The 20,258-nt window shown below is 47.7% G+C and overlaps 1 protein-coding gene across 1 annotated transcript in view; it reads right to left on the minus strand.

Moving 5' to 3' along the window:
- The window catches only part of RNF121 (ring finger protein 121), a 42,391-nt gene extending 22,197 nt beyond the window's left edge, over nt 1–20,194 (minus strand). The window contains exons 1-3 of the mRNA XM_048493974.1: nt 20,095–20,194; nt 7,261–7,298; nt 4,925–5,066 (exon numbers count right to left, since the gene is read on the minus strand). Of these exons, the coding sequence (XP_048349931.1) occupies nt 4,925–5,066; nt 7,261–7,298; nt 20,095–20,151 (237 nt within the window). The 5' untranslated portion in view covers nt 20,152–20,194. The remainder of the gene's footprint in view (nt 1–4,924; nt 5,067–7,260; nt 7,299–20,094) is intronic.
- Nucleotides 20,195–20,258: the final 64 nt, after the last annotated feature.

Genomic DNA, 20,258 nt, shown 5'->3' on the forward strand with positions numbered 1-20,258 from the left:
ACAAGAGATGAACTCTGTTAACCCCTGTTAAGCCCCACCTTCCAGATTCAGCAGCCTTAGCTCACAGGAGCCTTACAAGGAGAAAAAGAGATAACCCCTGTTAAAATACACTGTTTTAAAAGCTGTGGCTTTGAGAAAAGCCCTCCAAAATGAACCCCAGCAGTTCACTCTGCTCCTCCTGGCCAAGTCTGGCTCCTCCTGGCTTTCACCTCCTGCAGGTGAGCTCCCCAAGGCACCTGGTGGGCCACTGCGAGTAGCAGAGAGCTGGACTAGATGGACTCTGGTCTGATCCAGCTGGCTTGTTCTTATGTTCTTAACCAGAAAAATGCTGACCAAAGAAATCACGCAGGCCTTAAAATCTATTCTTTTACTGTTACTAGGCAAGCTTGACAACCCTGAAGAATGCCCCTTGTTAAGAACATAAGAACAGGATCCGTTTTGGGACCAGTGCTCTTTAACCTATTCATAAATGACCTTGTTCACAGTTATGCAGAATTACAATTACACCTGGGTGACCGGTCGGCAACACACCTACTCCGGCCAGAAGGCTACGTATCAAAGTTAGGCGGGAGTCCAGTGGCTCCGTGCAGAACAACAAGATTTTCGGATTATAAGCTTTCGAGGTATAAGCTGGTCTCTAAGTCGCTACCAGACTCAAACTTAGTTGTTCTACTGAGGTCCGACAAGGGGAGGAGAATATTCTTTCTTCCCCACTGTGGCAAGTCCAAATTCAGATGGGCGGTTGTGTTGGTCTGAAGAACAGGAAAAATGTTAAGCCGAGCGGCACCTCGAAGACCGACCGAGTCTTATTCTTGATGCACGCACACAAAAGATTGTACCAAGAAAAAGACTCGGTTGGTCTTAAAAGTGCCACTTGGCTTAACATTTTTCCCACTGCAAGTCCCAAGCTCCCAAAGGCACCTGGTGGGCCACTGCGAGTAGCAGAGAGCTGGACTAGATGGACTTTGGTCTGATCCAGCTGGCTTGTTCTTAAGTCCAGTTGGGGGTTGTGACGTCTGGGGGAAGGACTCAGCGTGGTGATTGCAAGCATGTAGTGGTGGCCACTAGCCTGGATAGCTTTAAAAGGGGCTTGGACAGATTTATGGAGGAGAAGTCGATTTATGGCTACCAACCTTGATCCTCTTTGATCTGAGGTTGCAAATGCCTTAACAGACCAGGTGATTGGGAGCAACAGCCGCAGAAGGCCATTGCTTTCACCTCCTGCAGGTGAGCTCCCAGTGCTGGACTAGATGGACTAGATGGACTCTGGTCTGATCCAGCTGGCTCGTTCTTATGTTCTTATGTACCCAGAAGTACCACTTGCTTTCATATACCTTTCCATCTCGAACACAATGCTGAGTGCTTCAAATCATGCCGTGTACAAAGCAATTAGGTCTTAGAAGACAGCAAATGGGAAGATAGAGATCAGGTCCCTCTCCCCTGGAGCAGTTCACACGCCCTGGTTGAGAGGGGGGTGCAGCGAACAGGTTCGGCCAGCTGAGATCCGGCTCACAATCCAGGAGAGGCTGGAATAGATTTTGTTCCTGCTTCAAACCTCACTGGATGGCTTCAGAAATCCCATCTGCATTTGGTGGGCAATTGCAGCCGACCTTAAAGGGGTTCTGGCGTAGTGGTTGAGAGCAGGTGCACTCTAATCTGGAGAACCGGGCTTGATTCCCCGCTCTGCCACTTGTGCTGTGGAGGCTTATCTGGTGAACCAGATCAGCTTGTGCACATGCCAGTTGGGTGACCTTGGGCTGGTCCCAGTTCTTTGGAGCTCTCTCAGCCCCACCCACCTCACTGGGTGTCTGTTGTGGGAGGGGGGGGGAAGGAGATTGTAAACCCCTCTGAGTCTCCTTACAGGAGAGAAAGAGGGGATATAAATCCAACTTCTTCTTCTAACTTATTACAAGTGCTTTAGACAGCCAAAAACACTACTGATCATTAGCGTCCAGTGCGGTGCCTGTGGAGATGTTTGCTGGGGCCTGCGCAAGTCTTGGGGATAAGATGGAACATAAAAAAACAAGAGAGTTTTGGGTCTCCCCAACCGGCTGACTGACGCCAAGGGATGAGCCAGAGATCACCGTGTGCTCCTTTTCAAAGGCCAAAGGAGAGACCGGGTTTCTCTAGTTTCACCTCTGGTACACGCTGCACCTTGCTGTTATTGGAACAGCTGTATTGTGAGCAGCCTCGAGCCCTTTGGGGGTGAGGCGGCCTATAAATCTAATTAACAACAACAACAACAACAACAACCACCACCACCCCCCTTCGGCTTTCCCACACGTTCAGAATTTATTTGGGCTCTGCCCCCAAGGAGCTCAGAGAAGCTCACGCAGGGCTCCCCAAGCCGTTCGGCAGGCCCAACCTGGTTAGCATCAGCAAGAACTTCCTCATGCTCACCAACGAAACCGTCCCCTGCAAGCACTGACATTCGCCTGGACAGCAACGCAGGGACTCATCTAAATGTTGTTAGCTAACCTCCAGAAAGAGCCGTCTCTGTCCTAACGCAGAGCCTGATCACCGGGGTCAAGCAGATGGGAGGAAACAGCTGGGGGGGGGGGAATTGAGACAAGGCGCAACTGCTCCAGCTCATTACAGCCGATGCTCTCGAAGGGACCCTCCCACCACTAGAAGATGGCATTGAGCAGACTTTACTAGGACACAATAAAAATTTGGGGGTAGGGCGTTGTGGGTTTTCCGGGTTGTATAGCTGTGTTCCAGGAGCATTTTCTGCTGACATTTCTCCTGACATTTCGCCTGCATCTGTGGCTGGCATCTGTGGCTGGCATCTTCAGAGGATCTGATGGAGGTATATACAAGGAGCAGCAGTGGCGTAGGAGGTTAACAGCTCGCGTACCTAATCTGGAGGAACCGGGTTTGATGCTCCGCTCTGCCGCCTGAGCTGTGGAAGCTTATCCGGGGAATTCAGATTAGCCCGTGCACTCCCACACACGCCAGCTGGGTGACCTTGGGCTAGTCACAGCTTCTCGGAGCTCTCTCAGCCCCACCTACCTCACAGGGTGTTTGTTGTGGGGGAGGGGGGAAGGGCAAGGAGATTGTCAGCCCCTTTGAGTCTCCTGCAGGAGAGAAAGGGGGGATATAAATCCAAACTCTTCTTCTTCTTGCTTTATCAGATCCTCTGATGAGGCCAGACACAGATGCAGGCAAAACGTCAGGAGAGAATGCTACTGGAACACAGCCATACAACCTGGAAAACCCACAACACCCTAGTGATTCCGGCCATGAAAGCCTTCGGCGATACAATTTGGGGGTACTTCCTGAACCACGCGCCGGCCAAGAGTGTTCTTTCTAACTACAGAGGTTTTTTTAAAAAACCCTCTCCCCTTCTAGAAGCGGCCAATCTGGTCACACTGATCTTTGCCACCTTAACTTCCTGGTCAGACTACTGTAACGTGCTGCGCATGGGGCTACCCTGGAAGACGACTCAGAAACCCCATCTGGTGAAAAATGCACCTGCCCCTCTGCTCAGGGGCAGGTAGATTGGAGCACAACGTACAAGTCTTCAAGCCATCCTTCTGGAACCGAGTTCGTTTCTGGGTTCAGTCCAAGGGGCCTATCAATCTACTTTTAACGATTTCTGGTTTTAAAGGTACATTTGGTGTTGCCGCCCGGCCCAAGCCTCAATGAATTGGGTTATGGGACGCCTGTTATCATTGGTTTGACCGCTGTTTTAATGGATTTTAATGGATTTTAGTAAATGTAACAATTGTTTATGCGGTCACTATTGTGATCCTTTGTTATATATCAGTGATGGCGAACCTTTTCGAGGCCGAGTGCCCAAATTACAACCCAAAACCCACTTATGGGCAAAGTGCCCACACGGCAATTTAACCTGAATACTGAGGTTTTAGTTTAGAAAAAACGGTTGGCTCCAAGGCGTACGTTACTCGGGAGTAAGCTTGGTAGTAGTCGGTGGCTTTGCTTTGAAGCAACCGTGCAACTCTTCCAATGGGTGAATCACGACCCTAGAAGGGTTTACTCAGAAGCAAGGCCCATTGCCAGCAACCGAGTTACTCCCAGGTAAAGGATCGCGCTTTAGTTCTTCACGTGAAAATCAGTGGGGTTTAACAGCGCTTAACAGGGTTCCCTACACTGCTTCCCCAAAATTAGGTCTTAGGTTTAATGCTAATAATTGAGCCCAGTGGCCCAAGCCAGCCTAGATATGTGTGTGTGTGTGTGTGGGGGGGGGGTGACTCTGTTTGCACGTTCCCACAGAGAGGGCTCTGAGTGCCACCTCTGGCACCCGTGCCATAGGTTCGCCACCACTGTTATATATTGTATATATGCTGACGCTGTTGTGCACAGCCCAGAGCCCCTTGGGGTCAGGGCGGTCTACAAATCCAAATAATAAATAAATAAATAATAAATGCCCGGGGGGGGGGAGAGGAGGATACAAATCTAAAATATAAATACGCAGCTGGCACGGGTGAGAGACCCCTGGGGCCCTGTTTGCAGCTGCCTCCCAGTACTGAAATAGCCTCCCTTGAAGCCAAATGCCAAATCCTGATTCCCCCTCCCCCCCGGCTTGGAAGAAGAAGAAGAGTTTCGATTTATATCCCCCCTTTCTCTCCTGCAGGAGACTCAAAGGGGCTGACAATCTCCTTGCCCTCCCCCCCTCACAACAAACACCCTGTGAGGTGGGTGGGGCTGAGAGAGCTCCGAAGAACTGTGACTAGCCCAAGGTCACCCAGCTGGCGTGTGTGGGAGTGCACAGGCCAATCTGAATTCCCCAGATAAGCCTCCACAGCTCAGGCGGCAGAGCTGGGAATCAAACCCGGTTCCTCCAGATTAGATACACGAGCTCTTAACCTCCTACGACAACCTCCGGCTGTCCCTGAAGGCCTCTTGCTGGCAGTTCCTGGAAGGAGAAGGGCGGTCACAGATCCCCTAACGGGCCACTTACGTTGTAGGAGCGTGGGTGCCTCTGCTTCCACTGGACCAAGAGGAGCTGGGCGACCACCAGGGTGGCGATCAGGATGAGGACCATCTCGGCGTGCATGGCCTCATGGCCCCGGTGCTTGGCGTGCATCCGCGCGTGCTCGACCCTAGAAGAAGAGGAGGAGCAAGGACCATCTGTGGTGAGGACGGCCTTTGCTAGTTGTTTATTTGGAAGCATACTGCTTCTTAATGTGCAGGGATCTGGGAGTCTTAGTAGACAACAAATTGAACATGAGTCAGCAGTGTGATGCGGTAGCCAAGAAGGCCAATGCGATTCTGGGTTGTAAATAGGAGCATAGTGTGTAGATTGAGGGATGTAATTGTACTTCTCTATTCTGCACTGGTTAGACCTCACCGGGAATACTGTGTTCAGTTCTGGGCATTGCAATTTAAGAAGGACAATGTCCAGAGGACAACCAAAATGGTCAAAGGTCTGGAATCCATGCTCTATGAAGAGAAGAAGAGTTTGGATTTATATCCCCCCCTTCTCTCCTGTAGGAGACTCAAAGGGGCTTATAATCTCCTTGCACTTCCCCCCTCACAACAAACACCCTGTGAGGTGGGTGGGGCTGAGAGAGCTCCAAAGAACTGTGACTAGCCCAAGGTCACCCAGCTGGCGTGTGTGGGAGTATTCCCAGTTAGGGAAATATTATACAACAAATAATGTGCTATTGTTGTGCTATAGGTATGTGTGTTTTAATTTGTTTGAAATAGACTTGTTTTAAAATTTAAAAAAAAACTAGAGAAGGGTTAGGGTTAATATTGCACAAAAGTTTGCGCTCTTGTTTACAGCAGCATTTTAGTGGGTTGCTTAATCAGTTTTAGGGGCATCTTTGGGGAGATTCATCAGCTTTCTGCTGTCAATGCAAAGCAGTAGAGGAAGGGGCTTTAAGAACATAAGAACATAAGAACGAGCCTGCTGGATCAGACCAGAGTCCATCTAGTCCAGCTCTCTGCTACTCGCAGTGGCCCACCAGGTGCCTTTGGGAGCTCACCTGCAGGATGTTGCTCCCAAGCACCTGGTCTGCTAAGGCATTTGCAATCTCAGATCAAAGAGGATCAAGATGGGTAGCCATAAATCGACTTCTCCTCCATAAATCTGTCCAAGCCCCTTTTAAAGCTATCCAGGTGGGTGGCCATCACCGCCTCCTGTGGCAGCATATTCCAAACACCAACCACACGTTGCGTGAAGAAGTGTTTCCTTTGATTAGTCCTAATTCTTCCCCCCAGCATTTTCAATGGATGCCCCCTGGTTCTAGTATTGTGAGAAAGAGAAAAATTTATCTCTGTCAACATTTTCTATCCCATGCACAATTTTATAGACTTCAAGTCTATAAAATTATATATATATAATTTTATAGTCTATAATTTTAAAGTCTATATATATATATATATATATATATATATATCCACCCGCAATGCTGTGTCGCCAAGAACCTCATCCTAGCACAGGGCCTGCCCTGAACTCCAGTTATTGAGTGGGCCTCAAACGTCCCCTGAAAAGTCTGTCTCTAAAAGACACGGACGGTCAAGGGAGCTTCTCGTAGGAAAGGTGCACAAAGGTGCTCTGAAAGAGCCACCCGTGATTCTGCCACACCTGTTTGCTCCGATGGAAGCAAGAAGTGAGAGTCCAGGCACACTGGAAACTAGTGCAGGGCAGTGGATAAAAATATCAAACTAGGATATGCGAAACATGGGTCCAAATCCCGCCTCTGATGTGGACGCTTGCTGGGTGACCCCGGGCCACTCACACCCTCTCAGCCTGACCCAGCACACAGGGTCGTTGTGAAAATGAAATGGAGGGGGGGAGAACGATGCAAGCTGACCTCGGTCCCCCGTGGGAGAAACGCAAGGGGTAAATGCAGCAAGGTTAAGTACGCAATTCTGCCCCCAAATCCCACAGGCTGGCGGGCACATTCACTCACCTCCATCTCTCCTTTTAAAAATATATATATTTATTGCATTTCAAACAAGACAAAAGTAGACGTGTCGCTTTTTACAGATTTGCAAATAATAATCATGATAATAATACTAAATAAATGAAAGCAGTTTGGTCCACTACTCCATATAACACATAAAAACTTTAATATCTAATACATAAATTTGTCTACTCCTGTAATCATTAAACCCCCCACGCAACATGGGGGCGCTTCTTCCCTTCCCTTCCCTCTCTCTGACTTCCCCTCTATAATTAAGTCTATTAGTTACATATCGAAATAATATGTCTTATTTTATCATTACTAAAAAAAAAAGAACACACAGTAATTTTACTTTGTCCCTTATTTCTTCCTTCTTACTCACCTCCATCTCTCCTCTGGAGCCAAGTGGGATAAGTCCACCTACAGAAAAGAAGAACAGCCAGTTGCAAGAGAAGTCTACCAGAGAGCACCATGGTCCTCTGAGAAAGGTGAGGAGGCCTAAACCAACAGTTGTGGGACATGTCTGGTTGGTGGCGGTGAAAAGTGCTGTCAAGCCACAGCTGACCCCTCACGGGGCGTTCAAGGCAAGAGGATTCCAACGGGGTGTCCCACTGACTGCGTGGATGTAGCAACCCTGGACTTCCTCGTTGGTGTCCCATCCAAGTGCTAAACAGGGTGGAACCTGCTTAGCTTCCAAGGTCTGACAAGATCAGAACACCCTGGGCTGTCCAGGTCAGGATAAAAGACATACAGAGGTGCTACGCCATCGTCCACCCCTGCTTCCTTGGTGGTCTCCCATCCAAGTGCTAATTAGGGCCAACCGGGCTTAGCTTCAGAGATCGGATCGGATTGGGCTAGCTTGGAGCATCCAGACAGGCCAGGGCACCTCTAAATGCTGCAGACCTGAATTCAAGAGACCAAAATGCCTCTTGGAAGGATGGGCCAAGTGACCCGTTCAACGATCATAAGAACATCAAGAGACCATCAACTGCTTGGACACTGGTGCTAATTACGGATGACTTCTTAAACAAAGCACATTAACTTTTTTTTTTAATCTATGAATTCTGAACACAAGAATAACTTTCGGCTTCTAGACAAGGGACCGATTTGACATAGAACTCTACTTTCTGGGATGCCCGGCGACAACATTAAGATCAGAGAAAGCGAAGCAACGGCAGCTATTACACAAAACGGAAGTCAGATGCTCTAGAGCAGGGGTGTCCAACTCTGGTGCTTCAGATGTTAATGGACTACAATTCCCATCAGTCCCTGCTGGAAGGGGCACATGGGAATTGTAGTCCATGAACATCTGAACTGCCAGAGTTGGACACCCCTGCTCTAGAAGGTAAACTGTAGTCCATGAACATCTGAAGTGCCAGAGTTGGACACCCCTGATCTAGAAGGTCAATTCTTCCTGCTTGGAGAACAGGTCAGGGGCCTATCAGAGAAGCTTCGCCTTGCTGGAGGACAGCACACACACCCCAACCCCTTCCCGTGCTAACCACAAGATCAGAACAAAGTTTTAAGATGCCAACTGCCAACTGTACACCACCATTCTTGGCTCCCTAGAATATCTGACTGTGGCCGATTGGCTGCGTCCTCTTAATTCCTGCAAGGCACCCAAATGGCTAATTTGGAATCAAGGCACAGCCAAGAACGCTGAGCAGTTTCTTTAAAAAAATGGTTAAATAAGGAGTGACAACAGACATGTAGACAAACACAAGAGTACCAAACAGCATACCCTGAATTATTCATAAACCCCCTTTTCACATCATGTATCGCACTCTCTGCATTTTTGACGGCGCAATATAAAAACAGTCACAAGCGGTTACAGTTTTGCTCGAAAAGCGTGTCTCTAGAATGCCCATTTATTTTTGCAGACGAAGCTTTCATCTAAGTCAAGATGGGATTGGGTCGCTGGAGACATTAAGTTTGGATGCTCCTGATCAGAACCCAAGAAGAGCTGATGAGGATAGCCAAAGTATGGAAGAATGAAGCTTCACCAACAAAAGAAGAATGGATGACCCAAGTTATAGAATACCTAAAGATGGACAGATTATCGACGAGACTGAAAGAACTCCCACGAGAAAAGTTTTTGAAAACTTGGGGGAAGCTAATTACATATCTGGAAAAGAGTTCAAAGGATAAAATGATTGAAGAATATATAATATGAAATGGTTTACGAAATTAGATTGCAATAAGTGAATGCAAAAAAGTTGTATCACAAAATAAATTGTATACCTTTATTAAGCGAAAAATAAACATGGATTCAGTTACTTAACAGGGGAAGTCCAAAGCAATAAGTATTGGGCAGTTACATCACAATAAAAGGGATAAAATCATGATTATGGGATGTTGAAAGGGCCTAGATAAGAACAGAAATTTATTTAAATTAAAATATGAAGGACATATAGCATTATGAAATACAAGGTATATTTGTAGGTTAAATATTAAAAAGATGGAATGAAAAATAAGGTAGTATAGTATAGATATTTAAGTTTATTAAAGCTAAAGAATAAATTACCGAAGAATAGTGAAGTAACTGATTTGATTTAGATGTATTGAATTATGTGTTATTGTTATGGGTAGTTGGGGTAGGATAGATTATGTTCGGGCAACTGTAAATGGGGTCATCTGTTACATGTTAATATTTGTTGATGTCTTATGTGTTTCAATGGTTTCATGTATGTTTTATGTTCAATGTGTTTTTTAAAGAAGGAAATTAATAAAAAGTATTATGTAAAAAGAACCCAAGAAGAGCCCTGTTGGATCAGACCAGCGAAGGTCCACCTAGCCCAGCATCCCGTCTCACACTGCGGGCAATTAGTTTTCTGTAGGGCCAACAACAGGGTACGGAGGCCGAGGCCTTTCCCTGATGGTGCCTCTGAACGCGGAAGTGGATACTCAGAGATGAAGCCATTGTCCTGTGCAGGCAAAGGCAGTCTACCACAGTGGTGGCGAACCTATGGCACAGGTGCCAGAGGTGGCACTCAGAGCCCTTTGTGGGCACGCGCAAACAGAGTCGCCACCCCCACACACACACATCTAGGCTGCTGGGCTCGATTATTAGCATTAAACCTAAGATCTAGTTTTGGGGAAGCAGTGTAGGTAACTCTGTTAAGCGCTGTTTGTTTGTTTGTTTGTTCTTTCGATTTCTATACCGCCCCATCCCCGAAGGGCTCTGGGCGGTGTTAAACCCCACTGATTTTCATGCGAACAACTAAAGCGCAATCCTTTACCTGGGAGTACCTCGGATGCTAGCAGTGGGGCTTGCTTCTGAGTAAACCCTCCTAGGGTCATGATTAATCTGTTGGAAAAGTTGCACGGGGGCTTCAAAGCCAGCAACTACCACCAAGTTTACTCCCGAGAAACGCGCGCCTTGGAGCCAACTGTTTTTTCTAAACTAAAACCTCAGTATTCAGGTTAAATTGCCGTTTTGGCACTTTGCAATAAATAAGTGGGTTTTGGGTTGCAGTTTGGGCGCTCGGCCTCGAAAAGGTTCACCATCACTGGTCTACCATGTCTGCATCAGAGCCTCCCAGGCGCTCCCCCTGCCGCTGGAAACCTACGCAGGGCCAAAGGTGAGCCTCCACAAGCTCACCTTTAAGATACGCATCTTGATTCACCATCGGCCCTCCACCCCAAATCAACTGAGCAGCTGTCTCAGCCTGGGGAGATCCTACAGAACCTTTGCCAGGCGACGATTCTGCCCCGATTGTTAGATCATCTCAGAGGATGCTGCCGCCCTGCCCAGACCTCCCTCGGGGTCCAGCCACACGTGTATTGACATGGCAGCATCGAGGAAGCTTGTAGAGTTTGGGAAGACCTCAAGGCAGATCCTTTGACAACCGGGAGATCAAGAGAGGGGGAAGACAGTTGGGAGGAAGAGGAAGAAGAAGAGTTGGATTTACATCCCCCCTTTCTCTCCTGTGAGGAAACTCAAGGTGGCTGACAAGCTCCTTTCCCTTCCCCCCCACCCACAAACACCCTGTGAGATGAGTGGGGCTGAGAGAGTTCTGAGAGAACTGTGACTAGCCCAAGGACACCCAGCTGGCATGTGTTGGAGTGCACGAGCTAATCGGGGTCACCAGATAAGTTTCCACAGCTCAAGTGGCAGAGCGGGGAATTGAACCCGGTTCTTCCAGATTACAGTACACATGCTTTTAACCACTACGCCACTGCTGGGCAGACACAAACAACCTGCATGGACTTTAGCAAGGATAAGGACATAAGAAAGAGCCTGCTGGGTCAGACCAAAGTCCATCTAGTCCAGCTCTCTGCTACTTGCAGTGGCCCACCAGGTGCCTTTGGGAGCTCATGTGCAGGAGGTGAAAGCAATGGCCTTCTGCGGCTGCTGCTGCTCCTGAGCACCTGGTCTGCTAAGGCATTTGCAATCTGAGATCAAGGAGGATCAAGATTGGGAGCCATAGATCGACTTCTCCTCCATAAATCTGTCCAAGCCCCTTTTAAAGCTATCCAGGTGAGTGGCCATCACCACCTCCTGTGGCAGCATATTCCAAACACCAATCACACGCTGCGTGAAGAAGTGTTTCCTTTTATTAGTCCTAATTCTTCCCCCCAGCATTTTCAATGGATGCCCCTTGGTTCTAGTATTGTGGGAAAGAGAGAAAAATGTCTCTCTGTCAACATTTTCTACCCCGTGCATAATTGTATAGACTCCAATCATATCCCACTCAGACGTCTCCACTCCAAACTAAAGAGTCCCAAACGCTGCAGCCTCTCCTCATAAGGAAGGTGCTCCAATCCCTCAATCATCCTTGTTGCCCTTCTCTGCACTTTTTCTATCTCTTCGATAACCTTTTTGAGATGTGGCGACCAGAACTGAACACAGGACTCCAAGTGCGGTCGCACCACTGCTTTATATAAGGGCATGACAATCTTTGCAGTTTTATTCTCAATTCCTTTCCTAATGATCCCCAGCATAGAGTGGTGACGACTTTTGTTTCATTTGGCACACCCCAGTAAGGGTTACTGGCCCTTCTCCCTGGTTCTGGTTCTGCCTGTGTTTTTACTGAATTGTTCTGTAATTTTAAATGTTATTTTTAACGATTCAAATGTTTTTACGCGTGCTTGCTCGGGAACACTGGTCAGGTGGAAAAGGAAGCATAACAATGTTGAAAATAAAAGGAACAGATGCTCCCGGCGTGCTGCAGGGGCCTGTATAAGGTGGCCCTTTTGTGTCTTTCTTCTGCAAGGATTCGGCTTCCACGCAGGGCCGCGGCAAAGGACCGGGGCTTGTAAAAAAAAACACCTGTCTACTTAAAAACCTGGCACAGGGCACATCCGTAGTTGTGGTGCCCAGTTCTGTAGTTGTGGATTGCAGAGAAGACCTCTTTCTCTCCCTGCGCCCCCCCCCCAGCAAAGTTCTGACCACAGAACACCACGACATTCTCTGCCTAGCAACCCCCCATACGCGGGAAATGGAAACAAGCAAGATCTGCATATAACAGTGATGGCGAACCTTTTCGAGACCGAGTGCCCAAATTGCAACCCAAAACCCACTTATTTACCGCAAAGTGCCGACACGGCAATTTAACCTGAATACTGAGGTTTTAGTTTAGGAAAAAACGGTTGGCTCCGAGGCGGCTGACTTTGCTTTGAAGCAACCGTCCACCTCTTCCAACAGGTGAATCATGACCCTAGGAGGGTTTACTCAGAAGCAAGCCCCATTGCTTGCAACCGAGATTACTCTCGGGTAAAGTATTGTGCTTTAGTTCTTCGCATGAAAATCAGTGGGGTTTAACACCACTTATCAGGGTTACCTACACCGCCTCACCAAAACTCCCTCCATCCACTGGTAGCTCCACTCCGTCCCCAAGCAACAACAGAGGAAACCCACCTGCCCATCCCGTGGCTCAAACTGAGAAAGAAGCCACCCACAGCCCGGCAGGTCTGACTTGCCCATAAGTCACCTGGAAGGGGCGGGCCAACCCGGTCCCTCGCTCCAAGGCATACTTTACAACGGATCTTGCCCATCCAGGTCTTTACGGCCGCTCTCCAATCCAGCTGTGGCTGCCATTTCGTGCTAAAACCAGGCATACTTGCAAATCCGTTTAAAGACCTTAATTGAAGACAGCTGTAGCCAGCTGGCTGGATCTCCTAGACGAGGCCAGCAACGTTTCTGCATTTGTTAATAATTTTCTTAATCTTTTTTACAGGACCAACGTCCATCAGAATCATGTCTGGTCAACATCATGAAAAACTAGACAGATCGTTATTCATGCCCAATCCCCTCTCTGAGCATGTATTAAGTATGTGAATCCACCTCGCTTCCTGTTGTAATAAGTGTTTTCTGATATATCCACTCTTGCTGGTAGTTTTGCTTGGCATTTATAAAGAACACAAAAGTCTCTATGGCCACGTTTCTGCTCAATAAAATGTTGCACTATGTGCACAGGCTGTTGATCTCCGATGAGAGCTCCAACGCACGCGTGCGTATCGTTCTGCACGTCGTCCCCACATATATTTTCTTATAAGTGCACATGAGGACATAAACACACTGCTTAGTAGCACGGGTTGAAAAATAGGACAGCTGTCATTTAACACTAGCAATAGGGTGGACAAAAACTCTGGTGTCCAAACTCTGGATCTCCCCCCCGCCCAGGTTGGAGCTCCCAATATTAATGGGATCCATTATTAAGATCTATGGGTCCAAATACCATCGGGACCCATTCCCCCTCCTTCTGAGAGGATTAGGTTCAAGTGGGACGCCATCTTGGGTCATTATAACTGCTGTTTTTATTATAATTTATGGATGCTTATGATGTTTTTATGTGATTTTATGTTGTACACCGCCCAGAGCCCTCCAGGGATAGGGCGGTATATCAAATTAAATAAATAATAATAATAATAACTTGGAGACTCTACAGTGACCACATCTGAAATGACCGAGTGTAACGTCTCTTGGTAGGGAGACACATAAAAAATCTGAGTTAATCAAGGTATCACATAACTTCCTAGTATGTCTGAAACCCACTTTTGGAGGAATAGAACAACCCGGGATATCAGATACCAAATGCCAATGGTTGCGGATGATATGTTTGATGGTTGGGCACCTGGAGTAAAATCTAAGGCAATGCTGAGGTTGTTGTTGTTGTTGTTATTGTTATTATTATTATTATTATTTTATTGATACAAAAACAGTTATACACAGCAAACAAGATCAATATGCTGGATTTTGTATTACATCACACGTCGGACACTTCCCAAGCATCTAGGACTGTGTGATGTATCGACGAATAATGCGTGCAGAGCCGAGTAGGGCGGCCTTTTGCAGCTGACATATGGTGATTTTGTCAGCTGCCGATTGTTTTTAAGTGCCGTCCAAGGTCTTTAGGCACTGCACCCAGTGTGCCGATCACCACTGGGACCACCTTTACTGGTTTGCGCCAGAGTCTTTGTAGTTCAGTCCTTAAATCCTCGTATTGTGTAAGTTTTTCCAGTTGCTTCTCATCAATTCTGCTGTCACCAGGAATTGCAACATCAACTATCCACACTTTCTTTTTTTCCCACAATCGTGAGGTCAGGAGTATTGTGTTCTAAAACTTTGTCAGTCTGAATTCGGAAGTCCATTTATTATTATTATTATTATTATTGATCCTAATTAGGTACCAGAAGATCTTGTCTCTGAACGTTTTGAATGTTTTTCCATGTGCTATTTAAGATGAAATTCCGGTAACAGCTGGTCTGATACTGATTCAAGAGGGTCTTAGCCTCTCTGTTGAAATCTTCCTTAGAGGTGAAGTTTCTTTTAAGACGAATTAAGTGGCTATTAAGGAAGACTGTGATATAAGTGTTTAAGGTGGTTAGAATGACAATGGAGCACGGTGTTGCGACCTGCAGGTTTTTTCTTTGGTTTAACGGCCAAGCGTCTGTCCTCTTTGATGTCTACTAATGTGTCCCAAAAACTCACTTGTTGATAACTGAAGTATGTGTATACTGATGACCCCAGCATCAGACAAAATGAAAAACAGACTGTCGATGTCTATATGCAATAACATGTCCGAAAAACGGGTTGACCTGGCTTTTTAACTATGCATACCAGTATATATGGTTTAGTAATTCTTATTTATTTTCTATTAGAGTCCTGCAGCTCATATGGCTGCTGAACCAATGTGAACACCGGGGAAGGTTTTCCCAAAGACGCAGGTTGCGTTCCGTGAGGTTTAGTCTACATTTTCAGCATATCGCATAGCGTATTCGTGTCAATTTCACTGGGAAAGCACTATAGGTGCCAGCAGAACAGGAAAACAACCAACCTCTGGGAAGTTTGTTTGAAGGACTGAAAGAGCACGCAAGATTTATTTTGGAATACTATAACTGTCTAATATCCAATTTGAATTTTAGCGCCTGTCTGAAAACTACACATGTTTTATAAGAAGAAGAAGAAGAAGAAGGTTTGGATTTATATCCCCCCTTTCTCTCCTGCAGGAGACTCAAAGGGGCTTACAATCTCCTTGCCCTTCCCCCCTCACAACAAACACCCTGTGAGGTGGGTGGGGCTGAGAGAGCTCCGAGAAGCTGTGACTAGCCCAAGGTCACCCAGCTGGCGTGTGTGGGAGTGCACAGGCTAATCTGAATTCCCCAGATAAGCCTCCACAGCTCAGGCGGCAGAGCTGGGAATCAAACGAGAGGGAGAGTCTACATTTGGTACTTCAAGCAGAGTACAACTTGGGTGTTATGACTTTCCAGTCGTGGTTCTACAATACATTTGTCAGTATTGGTACCATTATTGTTGGTTCCTTGTTATACTTCAATACAGGATGTACAGTTATCATTCTTAATTGCACTTCTGCACCTTTACACTTCATTAAACCTGTGTTCTTGGTTGAGTTGTGTTAATACTTGGCAGCTAGGGTACAATGGGTTTCCTGTGATTGTATCACATGGTGCCCATTCTTCTTGTTTTGGGTTTACACAGAACACACCTGATCTCTACTTAGAGGACTTGTGATCTACACAAACACAGAAGACGCAAACACAGAAGACTGAAGATGGGTCAGCCAGTAGCATTCCAGCACACGAAGCTTCCTTATGCATTCCTGCATTGCAGGGGGTTGGACTTGATGGCCCTTGGGGTCTCTTCCAACTCTATGATTCTATGATTACGCTGTCAGCCCCCAGGGTCATCCAATTCAGTACTACTTGCCTGGCAGGGACATTCCAGTGATTCAGGGAGAACAATACCTTTTCCCAAAGCAGCTATCTGGGATCATTTCTAATAGGAGATACCAGAACTGAACCAAGAACCATCTCTGTACAAAACAAATGCTTCACCGGGGAGCCAGGGCCTCTTTCTTCGACAGCTGCACAAAAAGAAGTTTCACTTCTTTTTGAAGAGATAGAAAAAGTGCAGAGAAGGGCAACGAGGATGATTGAGGGACTGGAGCACCTTCCTTATGAGGAGAGGCTGCAGCGTTTGGGACTCTTTAGTTTGGAGAGGAGACGTCTGAGGGGGGATATGATTGAAGTCTATAAAATTATGCATGGGGTCGAAAATGTTGACAGAGAGACATTTTTCTCTCTTTCTCACAATACTAGAACCAGGGGGCATCCATTGAAAATGCTGGGGGGAAGAATTAGGACTAATAAAAGGAAACACTTCTTCACGCAACACGTGATGGGTGTTTGGAATATGCTGCCACAGGAGGTGGTGATGGCCACTCACCTGGATAGCTTTAAAAGGGGCTTGGACAGATTTATGGAGGAGAAGTCGATTTATGGCTACCAATCTTGATCCTCCTTGATCTCAGATTGCAAATGCCTTAACAGTCCAGGTGCTCGGGAGCAGCAGCCTCAGAAGGCCATTGCTTTCACCTCCTGCCTGTGAGCTCCCAAAGGCACCTGGTGGGCCACTGCGAGTAGCAGAGAGCTGGACTAGGTGAACTCTGGTCTGATCCAGCTGGCTTGTTCTTATGTTCTTATGTTCAGTTGTGGAAATGCAGGGTCCCCTGCTTACAGAACTACGACTAAGATCTCAGCAAGTACACAGAAATGTTGCTGCTGTGTCGTGAAATAGCCCAGCTAGCCATATGAAAGGCCGTCTCCTTCCCTGTGTGCTCGCTAAGGTCGTCAGGCAGTCCTCTGTTGGCTATCACCCCACCCAGGCATCAGAGCCCGGGCCTTTTCCATTGTGGGTCCAGGTTTGTGGGAGGGGCCTCAACCTTGGAGATTTTTGGGAGCTGCTTCAAGGCCTGCCTACCTGGGCTTTTGAGGAGGTCACGGAGCAGGAGAGGGGAAGGATTGGAGGACTGCAATTTTATTGTTGGTTCTTGGCTGGGGAAGTTTCAACTATTATTGTGAGCCATCTGGGACCAAGCAGAAAGGCAAGACATAAATGTTTGAATAAATAAATAACCCTGTGTGCAGTCATTCTGTCTTGACAGGGAAGCAAACTGGCGGCATCACTCCAAGATGGCACTTGTGCCGCACTCAATAAGCACATTTCCCCGCAGAGAGCGTGAGCTTTCACCTTTGCCCGCCAGCCTTGCCTTTCTGCACCAACAAGCAATAACAGCCTCCAGTTTGCTCCCTTGTGTCTCTAGCCAAAAGGGTCTCAGGAAGAAAGACTTGCCTCAAGTTCTTGCACAGCCACAACTCAAAGAGGATATGGAAGAGATAGAAAAAGTGCAGAGAAGGGCAACGAGGATGATTGAGGGACTGGAGCACCTTCCCTATGAGGAGAGGCTGCAGCGTTTGGGACTCTTTAGTTTGGAGAGGAGACGTCTGAGGGGGGATAGGATTGAAGTCTATAAAATTAGGCATGGGGTAGAAAATGTGAACAGAGAGAAATTTTTCTCTCTTTCTCACCATACTAGAACCAGGGGGCACTTATTGAAAATGCTGGGGGGAAGAATTAGGACTAATAAAAGGAAACACTTCTTCACGCAACGTGTGATTGGTGTTTGGAAGATGCTGCCACAGGAGGTGGTGATGGCCACTCACCTGGATAGCTTTAAAAGGGGCTTGGACAGATTTATGGAGAAGTCGATTTATGGCTACCAATCTTGATCCTCTTTGATCTGAGATTGCAAATCTTGTAACAGTCCAGGGTGCCTTCGCTGAGGAGCAGCAGCACGGCAGGCTGACCATTGCTTTCACCTCCTGCCTGTGAGCTCCCAAAGGCACCTGGTGGGCCACTGCGAGTAGCAGAGAGCTGGACTAGATGGACTCTGGTCTGATCCAGCTGGCTTGTTCTTATGTTCTTAAGGCCATTGCTTTCACCTCCTGCAGGTGAGCTCCCAAAGGCACCTGGTGGGCCACTGCGAGTAGCAGAGAGCTGGACTAGATGGACTCTGGTCTGATCCAGCTGGCTTGTTCTTATGTTCTTATGACCCCAAGACCATACTTTCGAAATCCACTATCTCCCAATGACCCACACTTACCTAGGAACTCCCGACTGTCACCAATAAGCCCTTTGTGATGTGGATGCCTGGGTTTTGGGAGGTACACATTCAGTTTTAGGCAAATGCACATTCAGTTCACCCAAAGGGTAAACCGACTGAACCTGCCTCCTCAAACTGCCCAGATGCACGCTGTAGGGAGGGAACAAAAATTGCTGCAAGCAAGCTAATTTACAGTGTCCTTTTAGAGCAGGTGCCTTGACTGACCCTTGGCATGGGGTAGGTCACAAAGCTTAAAGAAAAGCGGAAAAAGAAATAAGAACACAATGTATTGCCAAAAGCTTTCACAGCTGGAATCACTAGCGTGTTGTGGGTTTTCCGGGTTGTACGCCCATGTTCCAGTAGTATTTTGTCCTGACGTTTCGCCTGCATCTGTGGCTGGCATCTTCAGAGGATCTGTGGCTGGCATTTTCAGATCCTCTGAAGACGCCAGCCACAGATGCAGGCGAGACATCAGGAGAAAAGGCTACTGGAACACGGCCATACCACCCGGAAAACCCACAACGCTCAAATAAGAACACATTTTGTCTTATACTCCCCTCCTACCCTATATCACAACCATGTCTCCTATTGTACAAGTTTTGCCTTAAGGAAGTTCAGTCCTGACTTCTTCTGTAATATATGTGCTAGCACAACATCATTGGTACAAATGACACTCCTTTGCAGTACAAATGTGAAAATGAAGAGACGATTGGCCAAGAAATATTCCCATTAAAGGCAGCACACAAATTAATGCCACTCCCTGCGCCTAAGGACACAGAAATGATTACAAGCAAGTACTCCCTTCTACTGAGCCCTTCGGGGATAGGGCGGTATACTAAATTTAAATAATAATAATAATACTTTTACTATTTAGTATTCAGTGGGGTTTTATATGTTTTATCTTTGGTTGTACACCACCCAGAGCCCTTCAGGGGTGGGCGGTCTAGCAAAACTGATAATAAATAAATAAATAATACTGTCACCTCTGGATTCCTCCCTTTACTCTGCAGCCAATAGTATGCTCTAAGTCACAGGTGTCAAACTCGGGGCCCTCCAGATGTTATGGACGACAGTTCCCATCATCCCCTGCCAGCATCATGCTGGCAGGGGATGATGGGAACTGTAGTCCATAACATCTGGAGGGCCGCGAGCTTGACACCTATGCTCTAAGCCCCGCCACCTGGGAAAACGTCACCTTTCTCCACGCACCACTCTGGGAAGCGCCCCAGAAAATTGCAGCTAAAGGAAAGTCCTTCCTTCCTTCCTTCCTTAGCCACATTCAGAACCACACTAATAAAACACTCTATTGCAGACCCTTGCCCTCCAGCCTCCACGACCTTTGCCCCTCAAGACATTTCGACGTTGAGAAAAACACTCCTGCACATGCTCTATTGACATTGAAACAAGCCAGATGGCCACTTTCCCCTTTGGCTGCTTTGTAGAAATTTCCTCCAAGAATAAAAACCTTCCACCAATCAAATAACCTTTGATCTCTGGGCTTCTTCAGAACTAGCAAAGGATGCTGGGCGCAACCCTGTCCAAAGTGCACACTGCAAGCAGCCAGGAGCAGAGACCTACCTGTCAGGGGTGGCGTTGGGCAGAGCCAGGCGCATGCAGGGGAATGGGAACAGCCGCCCTGTGTTTTAATGCAGCCCGGCCGGCCAGCGCCCACCGGCAGCGTTAATTGCCACGAAGGTGATTAAGGCTTTGAACAGCTGGTTAACCCTTACCTGCCTGCTCCTCCCCCACCTGCCCGGTCTTGGCCCCCCAGGCCCGGGCCCCGCCCCCGCGACCCTGGCCCCGCCCCTCACCTCCTCCGCCTCGTGGTCCAGGGGGCCCCCAACCTCCACCTCCACCACCGCCGCCATCTTGCCCCCGCGCCGCCGCCGCCGCCGCCCCCCGCCTCAGAGCGCCGGCCAGGGGACCCGCGCGCTTCCGCTACGCCTGGCCAATCCCTGGCCACGGCCGGCTCCGG

This window comes from Sphaerodactylus townsendi, linkage group LG04 (genome assembly GCF_021028975.2).
Source record: "Sphaerodactylus townsendi isolate TG3544 linkage group LG04, MPM_Stown_v2.3, whole genome shotgun sequence".
Taxonomy (NCBI): domain Eukaryota; kingdom Metazoa; phylum Chordata; class Lepidosauria; order Squamata; family Sphaerodactylidae; genus Sphaerodactylus; species Sphaerodactylus townsendi.